Source organism: Nicotiana tabacum, chromosome 9 (assembly GCF_000715075.1).
Source record: "Nicotiana tabacum cultivar K326 chromosome 9, ASM71507v2, whole genome shotgun sequence".
Taxonomy (NCBI): Eukaryota; Viridiplantae; Streptophyta; class Magnoliopsida; order Solanales; family Solanaceae; genus Nicotiana; species Nicotiana tabacum.
The window spans coordinates 96,808,401-96,826,602 of NC_134088.1; the positions used below are offsets into that span (position 1 = coordinate 96,808,401).

General features: G+C 35.1%; 1 protein-coding gene across 1 annotated transcript; it reads left to right on the plus strand.

The window, feature by feature from the left end:
• The first annotated feature begins 8,328 nt into the window (after window positions 1–8,328).
• LOC107809391 (glycosyltransferase BC10) lies at window positions 8,329–11,412 on the plus strand. The gene is made up of 2 exons (XM_016634005.2): window positions 8,329–9,567; window positions 10,882–11,412. The coding sequence occupies exon 1, from the start codon at window positions 8,478–8,480 to the stop codon at window positions 9,546–9,548; it is 1,071 nt and encodes a 356-aa protein (XP_016489491.1). The 5' UTR covers window positions 8,329–8,477; the 3' UTR covers window positions 9,549–9,567; window positions 10,882–11,412.
• The last annotated feature ends 6,790 nt before the right edge of the window (window positions 11,413–18,202 follow it).

Sequence of the window (18,202 nt, forward strand, 5' to 3'; positions counted from 1 at the left end):
CATTTGGGGCCCTTACAACACTAAAACTTATAATGGCTTTAGGTATTTTCTCACTTTAGTTGATGATTTTACTAGAGTCACTTGGACCCATCTTCTTTCCTCCAAGAGTAATACTTTGTCCATTCTTAAAGCTTTCACTTATATGGTGAAAGTTCACTTCAATTCCTCAATACACACATTTAGATCAGATAATGCTTTTGAACTTGGAAGTAGTTCTGAAGCCATCAGTTTCTTTGCTTCCCAGGGCATTTTACATCAAACTTCCATCCCTTATACTCCACAACAAAATGGTGTTGTGGAGAGAAAATACAAATATCTTTTAGAAGTCTCAAGAGCCCTACCGTTTCAATCTAAACTACCACTGAAATATTGGGGAGAATGTGTCCTCACTGCTACATACCTTATTAATAGAATGCCTTCACCCTTTCTTCTTAAGCTTTCCCCTTATGAAATGTTTCATGGTCATCTACCTTCCTATGACTATTTAAGATCATTTAGTTGTCTCTGCTTTGATACTTACCCCAAGGTAGGCAGAGATAAGTTCCAATCTAGAGCTATTGCATGTATATTCTTAGGATATCCATGTGGCAAGAAAGGTTACAAATTGCTCAATTTGTCTAACTCCTCTGTTTTCCACTCTAGAGATGTGGTATTTCATGAACATAATTTTCCCTATTGATCTTCTACTTCTTCTCATTTCAATGTCCTACCTCCTACTTTTGTGGATATCCCAGCTTCTCCTCCAGTGGATACTCCATCTACTAGTCATTCTGAACTTTTCCCCACTTCTCCCTCTTATCCCTTCATCTTCACCTCCTATTGTTTCTCATGTTTCTATTTCTACCTCTCCTAATTCCACCTCCACTACTTCTGATCCTCCGCCCTTAAGAAAGTCCACTAGGACTGTCATTCAACCTTCTTACCTTAAGGATTATATCTATTCATCTATCATCTCCAACATTAACTCTACACAATCTAAGCTTTCCTCTAATGAAGCTCACATGCATGAACCTCAGTTCTATCAGCAGGCTGTAGGTCATCCTGCCTGGCAAGAGGCCATACTAAAAGAATTTCATGCTCTTGAGGCTAATCAGACTTGGGACATTGTCCCTCTTCCCTAAAATAAGAAGGCAATTCCTTGCAAATAGGTTTATAAGATTAAGCAGAGGGAAGATGAGTCTATTGAAAGATACAAGCAATGTTGGTTATTAGAGATGATACTCAGAGGGAAGGCATAGATTTTACTGAAATCTTCTCCCCTGTTATCAAGCTCACCACCATCAAATGTCTTTTAATCCTTGCCATCAAGAGAGATTGGACTGTGTACCAGTTGGATGTTAATAATGCCTTCCTCCATGGTGATCTCCATGAGGAAGTCTATATGAAAATTCCACCTGGTCTTGATGTCTCATATGCTTCTTCCTCAGCTCCTCTGGTCTGTAAGCTCAAGAAATCTCTCTATGGCCTTAGGCAAGCATCCAGACAGTAATTTTCAAAACTGTCTGAGGCTTTGCTCTCAAGGGGCTACATTTCCAGTCTCAATGATTATTCTCTCTTCACCAAATCCTCCTCTGGCTCTTTGGGAGTATTGGTTGTCTATATTGATGATATCTTATTGGCTGGAGATGATCTCACTGAAATGAAATTCCTAAAGTCCTTTTTGGATGATCAGTTTAAGATCAAAGATTTGGGATTAGTCCATTATTTCTTAGGTATGGAAATCTCCAAGACTCCTCAGGGTTATATCACGAGTCAACATAAATTTACTACTGATCTTCTTGCTGAGTTCAACTGCAATTATTTTTCTTCTGTTGTGACTCCTTTGGACCCTTCTGTTAAGTTGACCTTAGACATGGGTGACCCTCTCCCTGATCCTAGTCTGTACATGAGGCTCATTGGCAAGCTCAATTTCCTGCAGCAGACTAGACCAGATATCTCCTTTTCTGTTCAACATTTGAGCCAGTTTCTTCAGAAACCTCATGTTCCTCACATGATGGCTGGCCTGCATGTTCTCAGATATTTGTTGGCTGATCCTTCTCAGGGTGTGCTTCTCTCCAACTCTTCTGACTTGTCTCTTGTGGCATATTTCTCACAAATCTATTACTGGGTTTTATATGACACTTGGTGGGAGCCCAATCTCTTGGAAAAGTAAGAAACTACATACCATTTCTTTGTCTTCCGCTGAAGCTGAATACATGGCACTCAGGAAAGTAACTGCTGAAATCTCATGGCTGGTCAGACTACTTGGGGATCTTAGTCTTCCTATTTGCACTCCTGTCCCAGTCCATTGTGATAGCCAGGCTACCCTTCACATTGCCAAAAATTCAGTTTTTCATGAGCGTACAAAGCACATTGAGATTGATTGCCATTATGTTCGTGAGTGTTTGAATTATGGGCTTATCTCTTTGCATTTTGTTTCCAGTGCTAACCAACTAGCTGATATTATGACGCAAACTCTCATTCTTCACACTAATCGTCTCATCTTAAGTTGAAAATCGTGTGTATTGAAGGATTGCTCTGTTAATCCAGATATGGACTCAGCCACTTCAGTTAAAGGAAAGGGCCCAACCCAGTAATAATAAAGGATACTCATCCCACTTGTATTTTAGTTTTTCTTTCCTTTCTTTGCACATTTTATTGGTGTAAATATATATACACATATTATGTAAATAAACATATAGATAAATAAAAGAGTAAAGGGCCAAATATACCTCTGTACTTTCGAAAAAGGTTTAAATATACGCTTCGTTATACTATGAGTCCAAATATACCCTCGTCACTATACTTTGGGTTCAAATATACCCCTCATTTAAACGGAGGGACACGTGTCATCGTCTTGTTGGCCAATTCTAAATATCTCTTAATTAATTAAAAAGACCCATATTTTAAAAATATTTTTCAGTATTTTCAGTTTCTTTTAAAGCAATTTTTTTGTAAAAGCAAAAACTGAAAAATATTTTTAAAACTGAAAGCAAAATATATTTGCAATATCTTCTAAAGCAAATATATTTTAAAACTGAAAGCAACATATTTTTAAATATTTTTTTGTGAAGCAAAATATCTTCTAAAGCAATTTTTTTGTAAAAATTAAAAAATATTTTACAAAAAAATTGCTTTAAAAAAACTGAAAAACTTAAAGCAAAATATCTTCTAAAGAAAAATATATTTGCAATATCTTCTAAATCAAAATATATTTTAAAATTGAAAGCAATATATTTTTAAAATATTTTTTTGTAAAGCAAAATATCTTCTAAAATAATTTTTTTGTAAAAACTGAAAAATATTTTACAAAAATATTGCTTTAAAAAAATTGAAAAAAGTGAAAAATATTTTTAAAATATGGGTTTTTTTAATTAACTAGGAGATATTTAAAATTGGCTAACAGGACGATGACATGTGTCCCTCCGTTTAAAGTATATTTGAACTCAAAATATAGTGACAGGGGTATATTTTGACTCATAGTATAACGAAGGGTATATTTAAATATTTTTCGAAAGTACAAAGGTATATTTGACCCTTTTTTGGTGAAGTCTGGTTTTGATTATTGACCGACTCATTTCTCTCTCCTCTCTCTCATCACCCTATCTAGAGTTTTCTTCTTTTCTTTCCGCCATAACTTGTAAATCATCAACCAAACATTCTCAACTTGTAAATCCTATCTAATTTTGCAGCCACTATACATATATTTTGTTGTACCATGCACATCAGGAGTTTGGTTTAAAACCACACGTATTAGATTTTCATGATACAGCAATTTCTTTGCTTATTGTTTCTGATATAGTCCTCTTACACTTTTATGGTTGTGCAAAAACCATACCGAAGATCGGAAGATAGTATTTTATTAGATTTACTATATAACAATACGTAAACGAAATACAATAATTTATAGAATTTCGTTTCCAATCTAATGTTGTTGCATGTGTGGTATAAGTTGAGTATTACTTAATTATTTATGTTCTCAAAAAATATTTAATAGACAGCTCTGGAAGAACTTTACAATTTTTAAAATAATATTTCGATATGTTTCGTCTTAGATACATGTACGTAGGCACATGTGGTATTGGGTTGCGTCTATGCTTTTTCCAAGAAAACACAACAAACGTAGCACATCTAGGAGGTTACGTGATATTGCGTATTGGTATCTTTAGTTCACGAGGTTGTCATGCTCATTATTTTTTATTTTATTTTTCTTATTTGGTATTTAAGTATTATTTTTGGATTATAATTTATTTGAATTCGCGCAACATAAAATCCATCCAACAAAGAAGTATTTTCTATCCAAAATCTCTGATTAATGGTAAATGAATCCTATCCAACACTATTAAATTTGTATTGTAAAATATTTTACTTTTAAGTTTGGGTCTTGGATATTACAGTTTTGGGAGATATGGCATAATTTCAGAGTAAGGGATAGTCACATACTCCCATCACATAAGGACAAACCGACATGCACCATAATCTATGGCGACCTCGTTCTTGTTTAATTTGTAGAATTATAACTTTTTAGAAGAATTAGAAAATAATAATCTAGTTTTGCATTATTTTTTTCGAGATAAATCTAGGTTTACGTAAATATTTAGATGCAAATACTCAATTAACTATACTTTAATTTCTAACTATTTGAGATCGATTGGTTATATAAATTTTCCGCGTCTATTCAACTCTATTTGAACCAATTCCATTTCAATATTAAATATCTTGACTATATAAAATACAAAGAAATTAACAAATCTAGAGTAGACAAAAAGTTTATTTACTTATTGTAAGCAAAAATTAACTGAAGGGAGTACATCATACAGATTAGAAATTTCTATTGTTGTCTTCTAGTTGACATTGAAAATATATAATATTTTTTTAATTAGATATTGGGTCCTATAGATTCTCAGTTTCCACATTAGTATTAGATTGACGTGCTGTACCTGCTGAGGAGCTTATTAATTTGTGGTAATTATAATTGAGCAATAATTTCAGCAACTTAGATGAGATGGCCTTTGTACTATATGCATTATGCAGACGTGTAGGACCAAACTGAATTAATTTTGTCTTTATCGATGTACTATGGAAAACATGAGGATGGATTTCTTTACTCCTATTAAAATGATTGTAACACATTTAATGCACTGATCCATACTTTATAATATTTGATAAATAGTCTACTCTATAAAGTATCCATTAAACCATACTATTAGATCTTACGCGACTAATCTTAGAGCATCATTAGAGAAAAAAAATCATTTTCAATTAATTGAAAGCTTTAACTTTTATCTCAAGTTAAGAAACACGAAAACACTGCGAACTTTCATTGTGGAAGCCATGCCCATCTTTTCCTCTAAAACGATGCTTGCACTTTTAGCTACCCGAACCCGAATCAATATTTGTTCTCTTTGTTTGATAAAAGTTTACTATATATTTTTTTATTTAATCATTTAATATTTGATACTTACCAATTAGTTCGACTAATCCGTATAGATCTAGTGTAGTCCTACTGTGGGATTAAAACGTTTCATATCAAGAAATTCTTTATATTCTAAACTTGGATATGAGAGTCAAGGACATCTGATTAAGGGTGGAGGATCATATCATATATATACCTAGAGACGAACCCAGGATTTGAAGATGGTGGGGGCGCATGAGTAGACTACTCAACCTGTGTCCCATCAGACTTTTAATCGTAAGAGTTTCAGACAAAATATATAAATATTTTCAACATACATGCACATGTATATTTAGAATTTTATCAAGGTTAATGGGGTTCGGTGATACCTCTTTTCTGTACATAGGTTCGTCTCTATACATATTCTCATATATCCTACACCTTTTGGCCAGTCAAGAATTCTCATATCCAGAAGATGAAAGTGACATAAATGAGGATGCTGAGATGGATGTGCGGACACACTAGGCTGGATAGGATTAGGAATAAAGATATCCGGGCGAAGGTGGGCGTGGCTTCCAAGGAAGACAAGATGCGGGAAGCTAGGCTTAGATGGTCCGGGCACGTGCGGAGGAAAAATATGGATGCCCCGATAAGGTGTGAATGGTTGGCCTTGACGGGTATGAGTAGAGGTAGAGGACGGCCTAAGAAGTATTGGGGAGAGGTGATCAGGTAGGACATGGTGCAGCTTTGAATTTTCGAGGACATAACCCTTGATAGGAAGCAGTGTAGGTCGAGCATTAAAGTTGTAGATTAGGAGGTAGGAGGCTAGTCTGATAGTGTTGTGTCTTAGGCTGCTAGTAGCTCCTGTTGTGTCCATATTACTTCGTTAGGGTTGTAGGTTAGGTTGTAGGAGGCTAGTTTGATAGTGTTGTGTCTTAGGATGCTAGTGGCTCTTGTTGTGTCCTTATTACTTTCATTGTGTTTATAGTATTGTACCATTGTTACTGCTTATTGTTATTACTTTTCTTTCTATTTTCTGGTTATCACATTGTTGATGTTATCTTTCTGACTTCATTTGATGTTACTGCTCCACTATCTTTTACTATCGTTGTGAGCTAAGGGTCTATCGAAAATAGCCTCTCTACTCCTCCGGAGTAGGGGTAAGGTCTGCATACACACTACCCTCCCTACACCCACATGTGAGATTCCATTATGTTTATTAAGTTTGAGATTGTATTTGCACTTACTTCTTGATGTACAAGAACTACGCTTGACATGATTCCCGTTTAAGAGGGGATACATAGGTAGCCATGTGGGTTTGGTCACATTATAATAAAAATCTTTATTCCCCTTGGTGGTCGGTAACTAGGGCAAAATTTTGATCTTTGTCAAACCAAATTTTAGGTCTTCTACCAAAAATCCCACAATTTATACTAAATTCTATGTTTAAATCCTTATACAAACCATGTATTAACCTTATAATAAGTGGGAATCACTTACCTTGGCATTGATGACGAAGAAGGAGCTCCAAACTCGCTCCAAGACCAGCTCTTATGGAGAAAATGGGGTGAAAATGAGCCAAGCCCTATTTGTTGTTTTTGCTACTTTAGTTCTTCTGTTTTAGTTAATTTTTTTGGTCAAACTTTACTATTTTGGGGGGTGGTTTCTAAATTAAGAGTTTTATTTAGTTTCAAAATTCTTGCATACATTAGGAGTTTTGCCTCATTTAGAATTCTTGTATTAATTAGGAGTTTTGCGGCTTCGGCCTAATTTAGGAGTTAAAATATAATGCATATATCCTCACATATTTGTTATGCTAATGTTTTTTTGGGAAAAGTACAATAACTTGCGACCAACACAGGAGATGTAAAGTTGCAAATCATACTAGACTAGCTTGGTGCGGCGAGCTCTAACTTAAGAGGTTGCTAGTGAGGGGAATCGATCATAGGTCTCCCCTATAGAAAATCATTTACTCAACCAACTCTTGCGGGCTGTTATGATAATCAGTGGCGTACGCAAAAATTTTCATAAGTGGTGTCACTATTTTAAGAAGTGAACAAATAAATAAATTATTATAACAATATCATATTAAAAAGTAGCAAAATTCAAATCATATTAATAAAACACAACTCAAGTATATCATTGAATTCTTTATGACGAGCTTTCATTTTTTGAAATGTATTCAAAATAACTTGATTAGAAATAATACTAAATTTTGTTATTTTGTTTTATAGAAGGCAGGCAAAAAACTTCGAAAACAAGGAAATGAAGCTAGGAATACTCGAACCTTGATTTTCCGTAGGAAAATGAACGTCAGGTTTTTGTGCCAAGGAGTGTCACTGTACTATATTTATACAATTGTTATTTTTATATTTTAATTATATATATTTATTTAGTAAAATTTTTCGACGGGTGCTGCGTGACACCGCTTGGTGTAAAGGTAAATTCGCCCCTGATGATAATGTTGTCATACAGTAAAATGTAAAAATCAATCAATTTATTAATAACACAAACTTTTATATGAAAATTATTTTTTTCCGTTCTACAGAACAAACAGCACCTAAATATTTGTATACACCGTTACCATCTAAAATTAAATTCTCCTTTATAAGGAGCGTGAAATTTTGACGCAAATTCAAGTCATTGAGTTCGTAAAGAAAAAGAAAAACAAAAACATTTTGAACTCCGTACAATCACGGATCAAAATAGAGAAATTATTTTTTCTTGTAATAAAAAAAAAATAAAAAGGCAATAAAGTAAACCAATAGTACCCCAAAGGTACACCATTCTATCATCTACACGAGTCCCTACACACCTGCAATTTCCTTGAACAGTCCCTATTTGTCAGTTTCCACTCATTTACACCTCTTAACGCCGTCAATCTCCCCCGTCTTCTCCGTTACCCCACCCACCCTACACCAAACCTCCACTCTATTTCAGCCACTTTCACCATTTCTTCCCTTACCCCAAATCTCCCTCTTCCACTCTCAACCCTAATTTCCCCCAAACCACATTACTAAAAATCCAAGATTCTTACATTAATGTCCATTTTGGTCTAAAACACACACATTTTCTTGAAAAACTAGCCTATTTTCTTGAAAATATGTTCAGATTATCTATACTCATCCCTTCACTTACTCTCCTAATATCAGTCCCAATTCTCTTTTTATTAGCACCAAGAATCCTTCCCCCTCGTCAAATCTCAATCTCAGTACCCGATGAACTCGACGATCTTTCACTTTTTCACAAAGCAATTGCCGCTGAAACAACTTTTCCTAAACAACCTTCACACAAACTCCGGCTCGGATCTACTACCGTTCGCCCACCCAAAATTGCTTTCCTGTTTTTAACAAATTCGGACATAAAGTTTGCTCCTTTATGGGAAAAATTCTTTAATGACAGTATTAACCCTGTAGATCCACATCTATATAACATTTACATACATTCTGACCCTTTTGTTAAAATCTCACCTTTATTGGGTGTTTTTAAAGATCGGTTAATTCCTGCTAAAAGAACTCAACGTAGTTCTCCTACACTTATATCTGCAGAACGAAGGCTACTCGCTCACTCGCTTCTTGATGATCCGTCGAACACGTACTTTGTTCTTCTTTCACAACATTGTATCCCTTTACACTCGTTTAGTTATTTCTACAAATTTTTACTTAATACACAAAAACTGTCAAGGAAAATGGAGTTTCCGAGCTATATTGAGATTTTAGATGAGTCTGATTCGTTATTGGATAGGTATAATGCGAGAGGGGAGAATGTAATGGAACCTGAGGTGAAATTTGAGGAGTTTAAAGTTGGGTCACAGTTTTTTGTATTAACAAGGAAACATTCTTTAATGGTGATTAAGGATAGGAAATTATGGAGGAAATTTAAGAGAAAGTGTATTAATGTTGAGTCTTGTTATCCTGAGGAACATTATTTTCCTACTTTGTTATCAATGGAGGATCCAAAGGGGTGTACTAAGTATACATTGACAAATGTGAATTGGACTGATTCAGTTGATGGTCATCCACATACTTATTATCCTCCTGAGGTTTCTGCACAGCTGATTTATGATCTTAGGGTGTCGAATTCGACGTATTCTTACATGTTTGCGAGGAAATTTTCAGCTGATTGTTTGAACCCTTTGATGGAATTGGCAGATCCGGTCATTTTCAAGGACTGATTCTTTGTTTGCTCCATTGGTAAGTGATACATACTCCCTCCTTTTCTATTTATTATATATATATATACACACACACACACCAGAGACGAGCTGTTATTTAGAAATTGGCCAATACGTCTTGAATTTTAATTTTTTCAATTTAATTTTTTTGGACTAAAATGTTCTTGAACTTAAAGAGTTTTAGTTTAAAATTTCAGAACAAAATAAGTACTGGCTAATTTCTAAATGGCATACCCTAGAATGGCTATATGTGAACTTGCCCCTTATTTATGTGACATTTTTTTTTCTAATTAGTCCGTTTCAATAAATGATACTACTACATTTTCAATTGAGCTGGGTTGGATTTACTCAAATTTTACTGAATTTACTTGGTAGATTTAGTGTTCTAGAAGTTGTGCTGTGGGGATAGTTAGCTTAACAATTCTTTTGTAGAGCTTGCCTATTTGGGTGGTGAGAAAGTCTCTTTAAGATGCCATTTTTTCCTTATGGTGACGTTATTTCAATCTGACTAGGTAGGTTTTTCCTTTGACAAAGTCTTAAACTTGCATTTTCACGTGAAATTAGAACATTTTTTCTTAAGATAGTAGTTGCCAGTAGTACTTTTTTTGTAAAATTTAAGCAGAAACCCGTCTGCACTACTCGTAAGTGTGCGGTGGTAATTTGATCACGGTGCAATAGCTCGCAAATTAGTTGCGTTGCCAAGGGTACATGTGAAGGTTTTAAGGAATGGTTTTAAAGATTCCTTAAAATATTATATTTTTTCTTTTCACTTTCACACTTTGATTAGTCAAACTCTTGATTATGCAAAATCTTGAAAATGCTGCCACCTTAGCTCTTTGTTTGTCACCATTATCTCTTTTGCCACCAAATCTTGAACTACAGCCAAATGTAAGGGTACTCGTCGGTTTATCCTTAATGTAAGGACAAGAGAAAGAACAATAATTGAATTGAGTTTCATTTTTAAGAAGATACTCTATTATGGACATAGTAACATATGTTTCATTTTTAAAATTTTTGGGATTTTAAAAGTTGGACTAAATGTCATAATCATTAGACTAAAGAAAGTGTACTCTATTACTCAAAAAATTAGGAGGAGGTTGGGTTTGGTATATAAAGCCTAACAACCCTTCCTTATGTGTCAATTGAATTGTGATTAAAACAATGGTATATGATGTGATCTAAAACTTAAAACAGCAATATACCCTGTGATTCTCACAAGTGGGGTCTGAGAGGATAGTGTAGGTAGACCTTAACTTACCCTTCCTTGGGAGGAAGAGAGGCGGTTTGTGATATGATGTGATCTAAAACTGAGTATCTTTTATTTTTATCACAGGTGATATGAAGGAGTGAAGACAAATCAAAGGCAAAACTTTGATGATGTTGTGAAGATAAAGAATTGGGTGTAGGAGAGTAACACGTGGTGGGAATAAGGTTTTGAAGGGTTTGTTAAAAACAATATGCCCTCAAACCAAAGTAACCCCAAAGTAAAGTATCCAACTCAAAGCTTGAGAAGAGCTTTCAAAGAAAGCAATGGAAAGCTATTGTTAGTAGTAGTAGTCAAAAAGGTATTGTTGAGGTGTAATTTAATGATGTAACATGTCTTGATAGGATGGTATTTGGGTTTTTCCCTTTGGTGTTTTGTGTTTTTTTTTTCTTGTACATATATGCAAAGTATATATGTGTTTTAGGTGAATTTATGAGGGGATTGATTGGAGGATTATTGTGATTTTTCAATCATGTTGGGATTAGCCTTTGATAAAATCAAGGAAGTGTTAAAATCCATATTGCTTTTTCCACTACTTGTGGAAATGGATCATTGTATCAATCGGATCTACTATCCAATGTAGTTAACGATTTAAGATAATTCTCTGTTTTTGCTCCCATTTTTTCTATTTTCCTCTGCAAAAGTTCTTTACTTTAGGTTTCTCCTATCAATATTTTCTTTTACCAATAAATAATTCTTTAGTAATGACTATAATTAGCCGTTAGATTGGAATTTACAAATGAAATTGTTTGAAGATGTATAATAACATTGGATTTCCTCTCAGCAAGAATTATTCTCGTATTCCCTTAGTTTTAGATTTTTATTATTATTTGATACTATCCCGTTTCAGTTTATGTGAACCTATTTCCTTTTTGATTTGTTCTAAAAAGAATGACCTCTTTGTAAATTTGGAAATAATTTTGCTTAAATTTACAATTCTATCTTTAATGAGAAGCTTTTATAACCACACAAATACTCTGAGCTTCTTTTTGAATTGTTTAGGACCACAAATTTCAAAAGTTTTTATTTTTTCTTAAATTTCGTGCTCACTCAAACAAGTTCACATAAATTGAAACGGAAGGAATATTTTTTATGCTTTGGCTCTTTGACTGGAAGGAGTATTTTTTATGCTTTGGCTCTTTGACTATCTTGCCGTTATTAATACTTCGTTTTCCATGTCTTCTATGCCATCATATTTCTTTTTAAATTGCCATGATTTTTGTTTTTTCTGAGTCGAGGGTTTGTCAAAAATAACTTCTCTTTTTGCGCAAGATAGAGATAAAATTTGCGTATATATTATCTTCTTCAGACCACAAATATGAGTTTATATTGGATATGTTATTGTTATTGTTGTTTTATCGGCAAGATTCAAATTATTGCATTAATATTTACGCTTCAACCATAAGTATGTTGAGATGGAAGCAATTATATGAATCTTCACTCGTAACTATGCCTTGATCACAAGCTAGGTTTGAAAATGTGAATCTTCTCAGGGTTCAAATGGTCGGTCCTTTATTTGAAATCTACGGCAATATTAGTTCTAGAAAAAGAAAAAGCAATAGAAGAGAACATTTCTCCCCTTCTAGGGGTGTCAATAGATATTCGAAAACCGACCGAACCGTACCACACCGAACCGATTTTTAGGTTTCTTTTTAAGAAACCGTAGGTTTTTATATAAATCTATAACCGCATCAATAATTAGGGTAGGTTTTTTATTTTATAAAAATAAACCGAAAAAATATCGAACCGTACCGAATAAATTTTACATGTGAAAAATATATTTATCTAGTAAGTTTAAAAATAATAATGCATTAATTTTTTTTTTTGGGCCTTGGAATTATGCAAGCTATTACAAGCCAACAAGTAATTAAACTCAAAATACTAATTCCTAAAACCTATTATGCTACATCTACTTAAACTAAGTTATTTCAAGTATCTTTATTAGCAAGACACAAAGTATTCTAGGGTTAATGAGTAGCAAATTACAATGTATTGAATATGTTTCCTTTCATATAATTTAGATTTATCTTTTTGACTATTTAATCTTCTATATACTTTATTCTTGAGTCTCAACTTGGTTAATATCTTTCCACTCGTGTAATTTATATTTTCTTTGCCTTTGCTTGGTTTCTTTTACGTTGTTGTAGAATAGTTGATGGATCTATACTCTAGCCATTTTTTTTAATTCATCACCCTTTAAACAGTAAAAAATATCTAGATAGTTTTGCTAAGTCCTATAAAAGAACGTATGTTATTGCATTCTACTTCTACTGGTGAATTTTACATGATATTTAATAAAATACCGAAAATTAACCGAACCGTAACGATACCAAAGAGAAACCGACATGATTGAGACGGTTTCGAAAAGTCTAATTTTGGTTATACATAATAGAATAACTGAAAAATTGATATGGTACCAATTTTATAAAATAACCGGCCGAACCGAACCATTGACACCCCTACCCCTCCACTAGTTTTACTTTAATTTTTTTTTAAAGAATAAATATCTAAGACTTCAATTTTTGTGTCCCTTTTCCTATTAATTCTTGAGGATTAAAATGGAGGTATGACGTGAATTTGTCTGAGAAATGTAATTCAGAAAGGAGAGGAATTGTTTTGGGTCCCCTTGAGAACAATTAAAGGGAAAACGGAAGAAGATGATTTTCCCTTCACTTTTTCTAACTTTGGATCTTTTCTGAAATAAAGGGATCACTGCAACTAATGTTCTACATTCTTTTCTATTAAGAATTTGCCTTTTGGCTTTTGCCCAAAGGAAAGAATCGTAATCTTGTTTCTGCGCTTTTAGTTATCTTAAAATATTCATTAATCTTTTTGGGATTGAGAATGATAATGGTTAGTCAAACTTCAAAAGACAGTATTAAGAAATAGATTTTTTCTATAAAATATTTATTATATTTGTAATACCATTGTGCACTAAAAAAGATTCTAGTTAGTAGAACCACCATGAAAAATTGCAAATTATATTGGTCCTAGGCAATCTTTTTCTGAAGAAAAATGAGATTTTCATTTAATCATTATCTAATAAAGTGCATTATACTATAAAATATGAACCAATCATCCCCACCCTTTCTGTTTTTTTTTTCTTTCTTTTTTGTTTTGTTTTTTTGTTCAAGTGTATTCTATCAGCTACGAACTCCTAATCTTTACTTTCAATATATAAAATAATAGACAATTCAAAACTTTAGGACAATCAAACTTCAAAAATGAATATCTCTCACCTCCTCTAATCTTAAGAAGATTTAGGGTTATAATACGTGTTCTACGATTTTACATTAAAGAAAATAATAAATGTGTATATACTTGCAGTTTGCTGATTTGCAACTTGAGTAAAATGTTAAGTAATTTTTTTTCACAGAGAAAGTAAGACGTAGCTGACCTCAAACATGAAGCCTAGACACAGATGGATTTTCATTACATTATTAATGTTGATTCAACAAAGAGAGGTAATGGGGGTGGGCAGATTGACTTTCATTGACAAATGGATTGCATTTGTGGACTTCTATAACAATTTCCCACCACAAACTTCTTTAGTGCCCTCCCATCTGTCGGTGCACATAATTAAGTATGTATCACAATAGTTATAATTTGACTTAGTGTGTGTTTGGCAGGAAGGAAAGTAATTTTTAATTTTTGTTTGGAGAATTTGTAATTTTCTTATTTATTTTTTGGTGTTTGATTAGTTATATATATATATATATATATAATATATATATATATATATATATATATATATATATATATATATATATATATATATATATATATATATATATATTATTTAAAATAATTTATTAATCTCTTGTGTGAATGAATGAGGTCAATCTATGTCACGATCCAAAATCTATTAAAGGTCGTGATGGCACCGGACACCGCTGTCAGGCAAATCAACAATAAATACTCAATTCAGTTCTCGTTTTAAATATTTTGAAATCATATTTTCCTTCCATTAAATAGTAGAAGATGAAATTTACAGAGTAAGTGATAATATTTTTTAACAACTTCAATACAAAACAACTCATAATCACCCCAAAATTCGGTGTCACAAGTGCATGAGTATCAACTAAGAATGTAAAATAAAATGCAGCATCTGTCCGGAATACAAATTTGGACAGGAGAAATATAAATACTTTGAAGGAGACTCTGCCAACTGCGGGTCGTAATGTGGAATGCAGCTCACGTAAGTCCCTGCATGCATACACGCCTCTGCTCTCACAAGGCCACTAGTCACATATGTACCTGCACAAAAATGTGCAGCAAGTGTAGCATGAGTACGTAATCAACGTGTACCCAGTAAGTATCTAGCCTAGCCCCGGAAGAGTAGTGACGAGGGATCGACATAGAGGTCCAATAACATCAGGTACAATAAAGAGATAAGTAAATACGAGGCAGAGTAAATAAATGAGGTGAACAAGTAATAAATCACGTGGTATAAATCCCCCATCTTTACGAGGAACTTAAGCTCTCCATTAGAAATTCTCTCCTTAACCGGATCATATATATATAGTGGATCTCATCAGATAGACCGTCATAACTCAAATCGAAAAAACTCACAGATACACTGGTTTCTTGTCAAATATTACACACGAATCCATGAGGATATGATATAGAAAATGCCGAGGCGTACGGCCCGATCCAACATAAATATTTAAACTGTGCACTGCCAAGGGTTGAACGGCCCGGACCATAAATACATCTATTAAACTGCCGAGGCGAACTACCCGCTCCCATGAGAGTGTGGTACGTAAATTCCTGCCGAGGCGAACAGCCCGATCCCATAAGAGTGAAATATATATTCCTGCCGAGGCGAACGACCCGATCCCAATAGAATTAGAGGCTTTAACGGGTCCTTGAACCCACTCACGAATAAACGTATGAGTTGAAATTTCTTAAATAAAAACCTTTCAATGAACATATATATATCCCGAAAATATGCCGTAAGAGGAGAAAAATTATTCGGTGACTAATCACGAACTCGTGAAATCTCTACAATAGCAAGTCTAGTCTCAAGTAATAATGTAAAACAGAGGAATTTAATAGGCGAGAGACTGCTCAAATAGTACAGCTATAGCATGATGTGAACCTAAGCCTACTCGGATAATAACATGAATGTAGCTATGTACGGGCTCTCGTCACCTCGCGCGTACGTAGCCCCCAACACAAGTAGCACACCGGCTCCAAAGCCTCTCTAACACGTCAAACCGATGCATGTCTCTCCAAAACTAGTCAAATAAGATACAACCCAATCAAAATATACTCTAATACTCATAATTAATCAATTTATAACAATTTTCAACTCCGCTCGAATAATCGATAAAGCTACCCTCGGGCCCACGTGCCCGAATTTCGAGAATTTTTGAAGATAACCATTACTCATAACCTCACGAACTCAAATATATAATTTATTTCCAATTCCATGCCCAAATTCGTGGTCAAAATCCAAAAATACCAATTTCTATGATTTTCTTCAAAATCCCAAATTTCTACAAATTTTCATGCATGAATCCATATAAAAATCGCCCCCCATTTGAAGCTCTCCAAAAATCTCCCAACCAAGAGAGAATGGAAGAAAATGGGCCAAAACCCCGTTCTTAAGGAACACTTCTGCCCAGCGACTCCCGCACCTGCGACCGCTTCATCGCATCTGCGGTCTCGCAGGTGCGGCCAAAACCTCGCACCTGCGCATTTCCTTTTTCCCAGCACATCTCCGCCCCATGCAGCGCACCTGCGCTTCCGCTTCTACGATCCTCATGTGCATTTGCGCTTGCGCACCTATGCGTTTGTGCCCGCTTCTGCGGCCCTAGGCCTTTTGGCCAACCTCCGCTTCTGCGCTAAACTACTCGCAGGTGCGCATCCTCTTCTGCGGCAAATCGTCCGCACCTGCAGACACAGTCCCCCACTCCCTTTTCGCTTCTGCGACCTCCTGGCCGTTTTTGCGGCTCCGCACCTGCTGCCAAACCTCGCATGTGCGGTTACACCAGACACCAACTCCAGCATTCCTCCAAGCCAAAACTCGATCCGTTTACTATCCGGAATCCACCCGAGGCCCTCAAGACCTCAACCAAATATACCAACACGTCCCAAAACAAATCACGAACTTAGTCGAGGCCTCAAATCACGCCAAACAACATCGAAACTACGAATCACCCTACAATTCAAACTTAATGAACTTTGAAATTCTAAACTTCTACAATCGAGCCGAAATCTATCAAATCACGTTCGATTGACCTCAAAATTTGCACACACGTCATAATTGGCATTACGGAACTACTCCAACTTCCGGAATCAGAATCCGACCCCGATATCAAAAAGTTCACCCTGGTCAAACTCTCCAAAAACCTTCAACTTTCTAACTTTCGTCAAATGACCCCAAAATGACCTACAGACTTCCAAATCCATATCCGAACGCGCTCCCAATACCAGAATCACCATACAGAGCTATTTCCAGGCTCAGAATCCCAAATGGACATCGATAACATTGTAATGCCTTCAACCTAAATTTATGAATTTCTTCCAAAATGTTAACTTCCATAATAGGTGTCGAAATGCTCCCGGGTCATCCCAAACCCGATCCGGACATACGCCCTTACCTCGCGCGTAAATATTTTGAAATCATCTTCCATTAGCTCGCGCGTACGTAGCTCCCATAACAAGTAGCACACATCAATATACAACACATAGGGCTAATTTTCCCCTTTACAAAGTTAGACAAGAGACTTACATCGCTCCGAAATTCCATAACCGACTCTAAAGCCTCTCTAACACCTCAAACCGATGCTCGTCGCTCTAAAACTAGTCAAATAAGATGCAACCCAATCAAAATATACTCTAATACTCATAATTAATCAATTTATAATAATTTCCAACTCCGCTCGAAAAATTAATAAAGCTACCCTCGGGTCCACGTGCCCGGATTTCGAGAATTTTCAAATATAACCATTACACATAACCTCACGAACTCAAATATATAATTTATTTCCAATTCCATGCCCAAATTCGTGGTCAAAATCCAAAAATACCAATTTCTATAATTTTCTTCAAAATCCCAAATTTCTACAAATTTTCATGCATGAATCCATATAAAAACCATGTATTTATCTTGCAATGGATGAGAATAACTTACCTTGGCATAGATGATGAGCCCCCCTCCCCCCCCCCATTTGAAACTCTCCAAAAATTGCCCAACCGAGAGAGAATGGAAGAAAATGGGCCAAAACCTCGTTCTTAAGGAACCTTTCTGCCCAACGACTCTCGCACCTGCGGCCGTTTCATCGCATCTGCGGTCTCGCAGGTGCTGCCAAAACCACGCACTTGCGCATTCCCTTTTGCCCAACACAGCTCCGCATCTGCGCCCCATGCAGCGCACCCGCGC

Coding starts and splice junctions, on each gene's coding strand:
- LOC107809391 (XM_016634005.2), top strand. CDS start 8,478: ATGTTCAGATTATCTATACTCATCCCTTCACTTACTCTCCTAATATCA.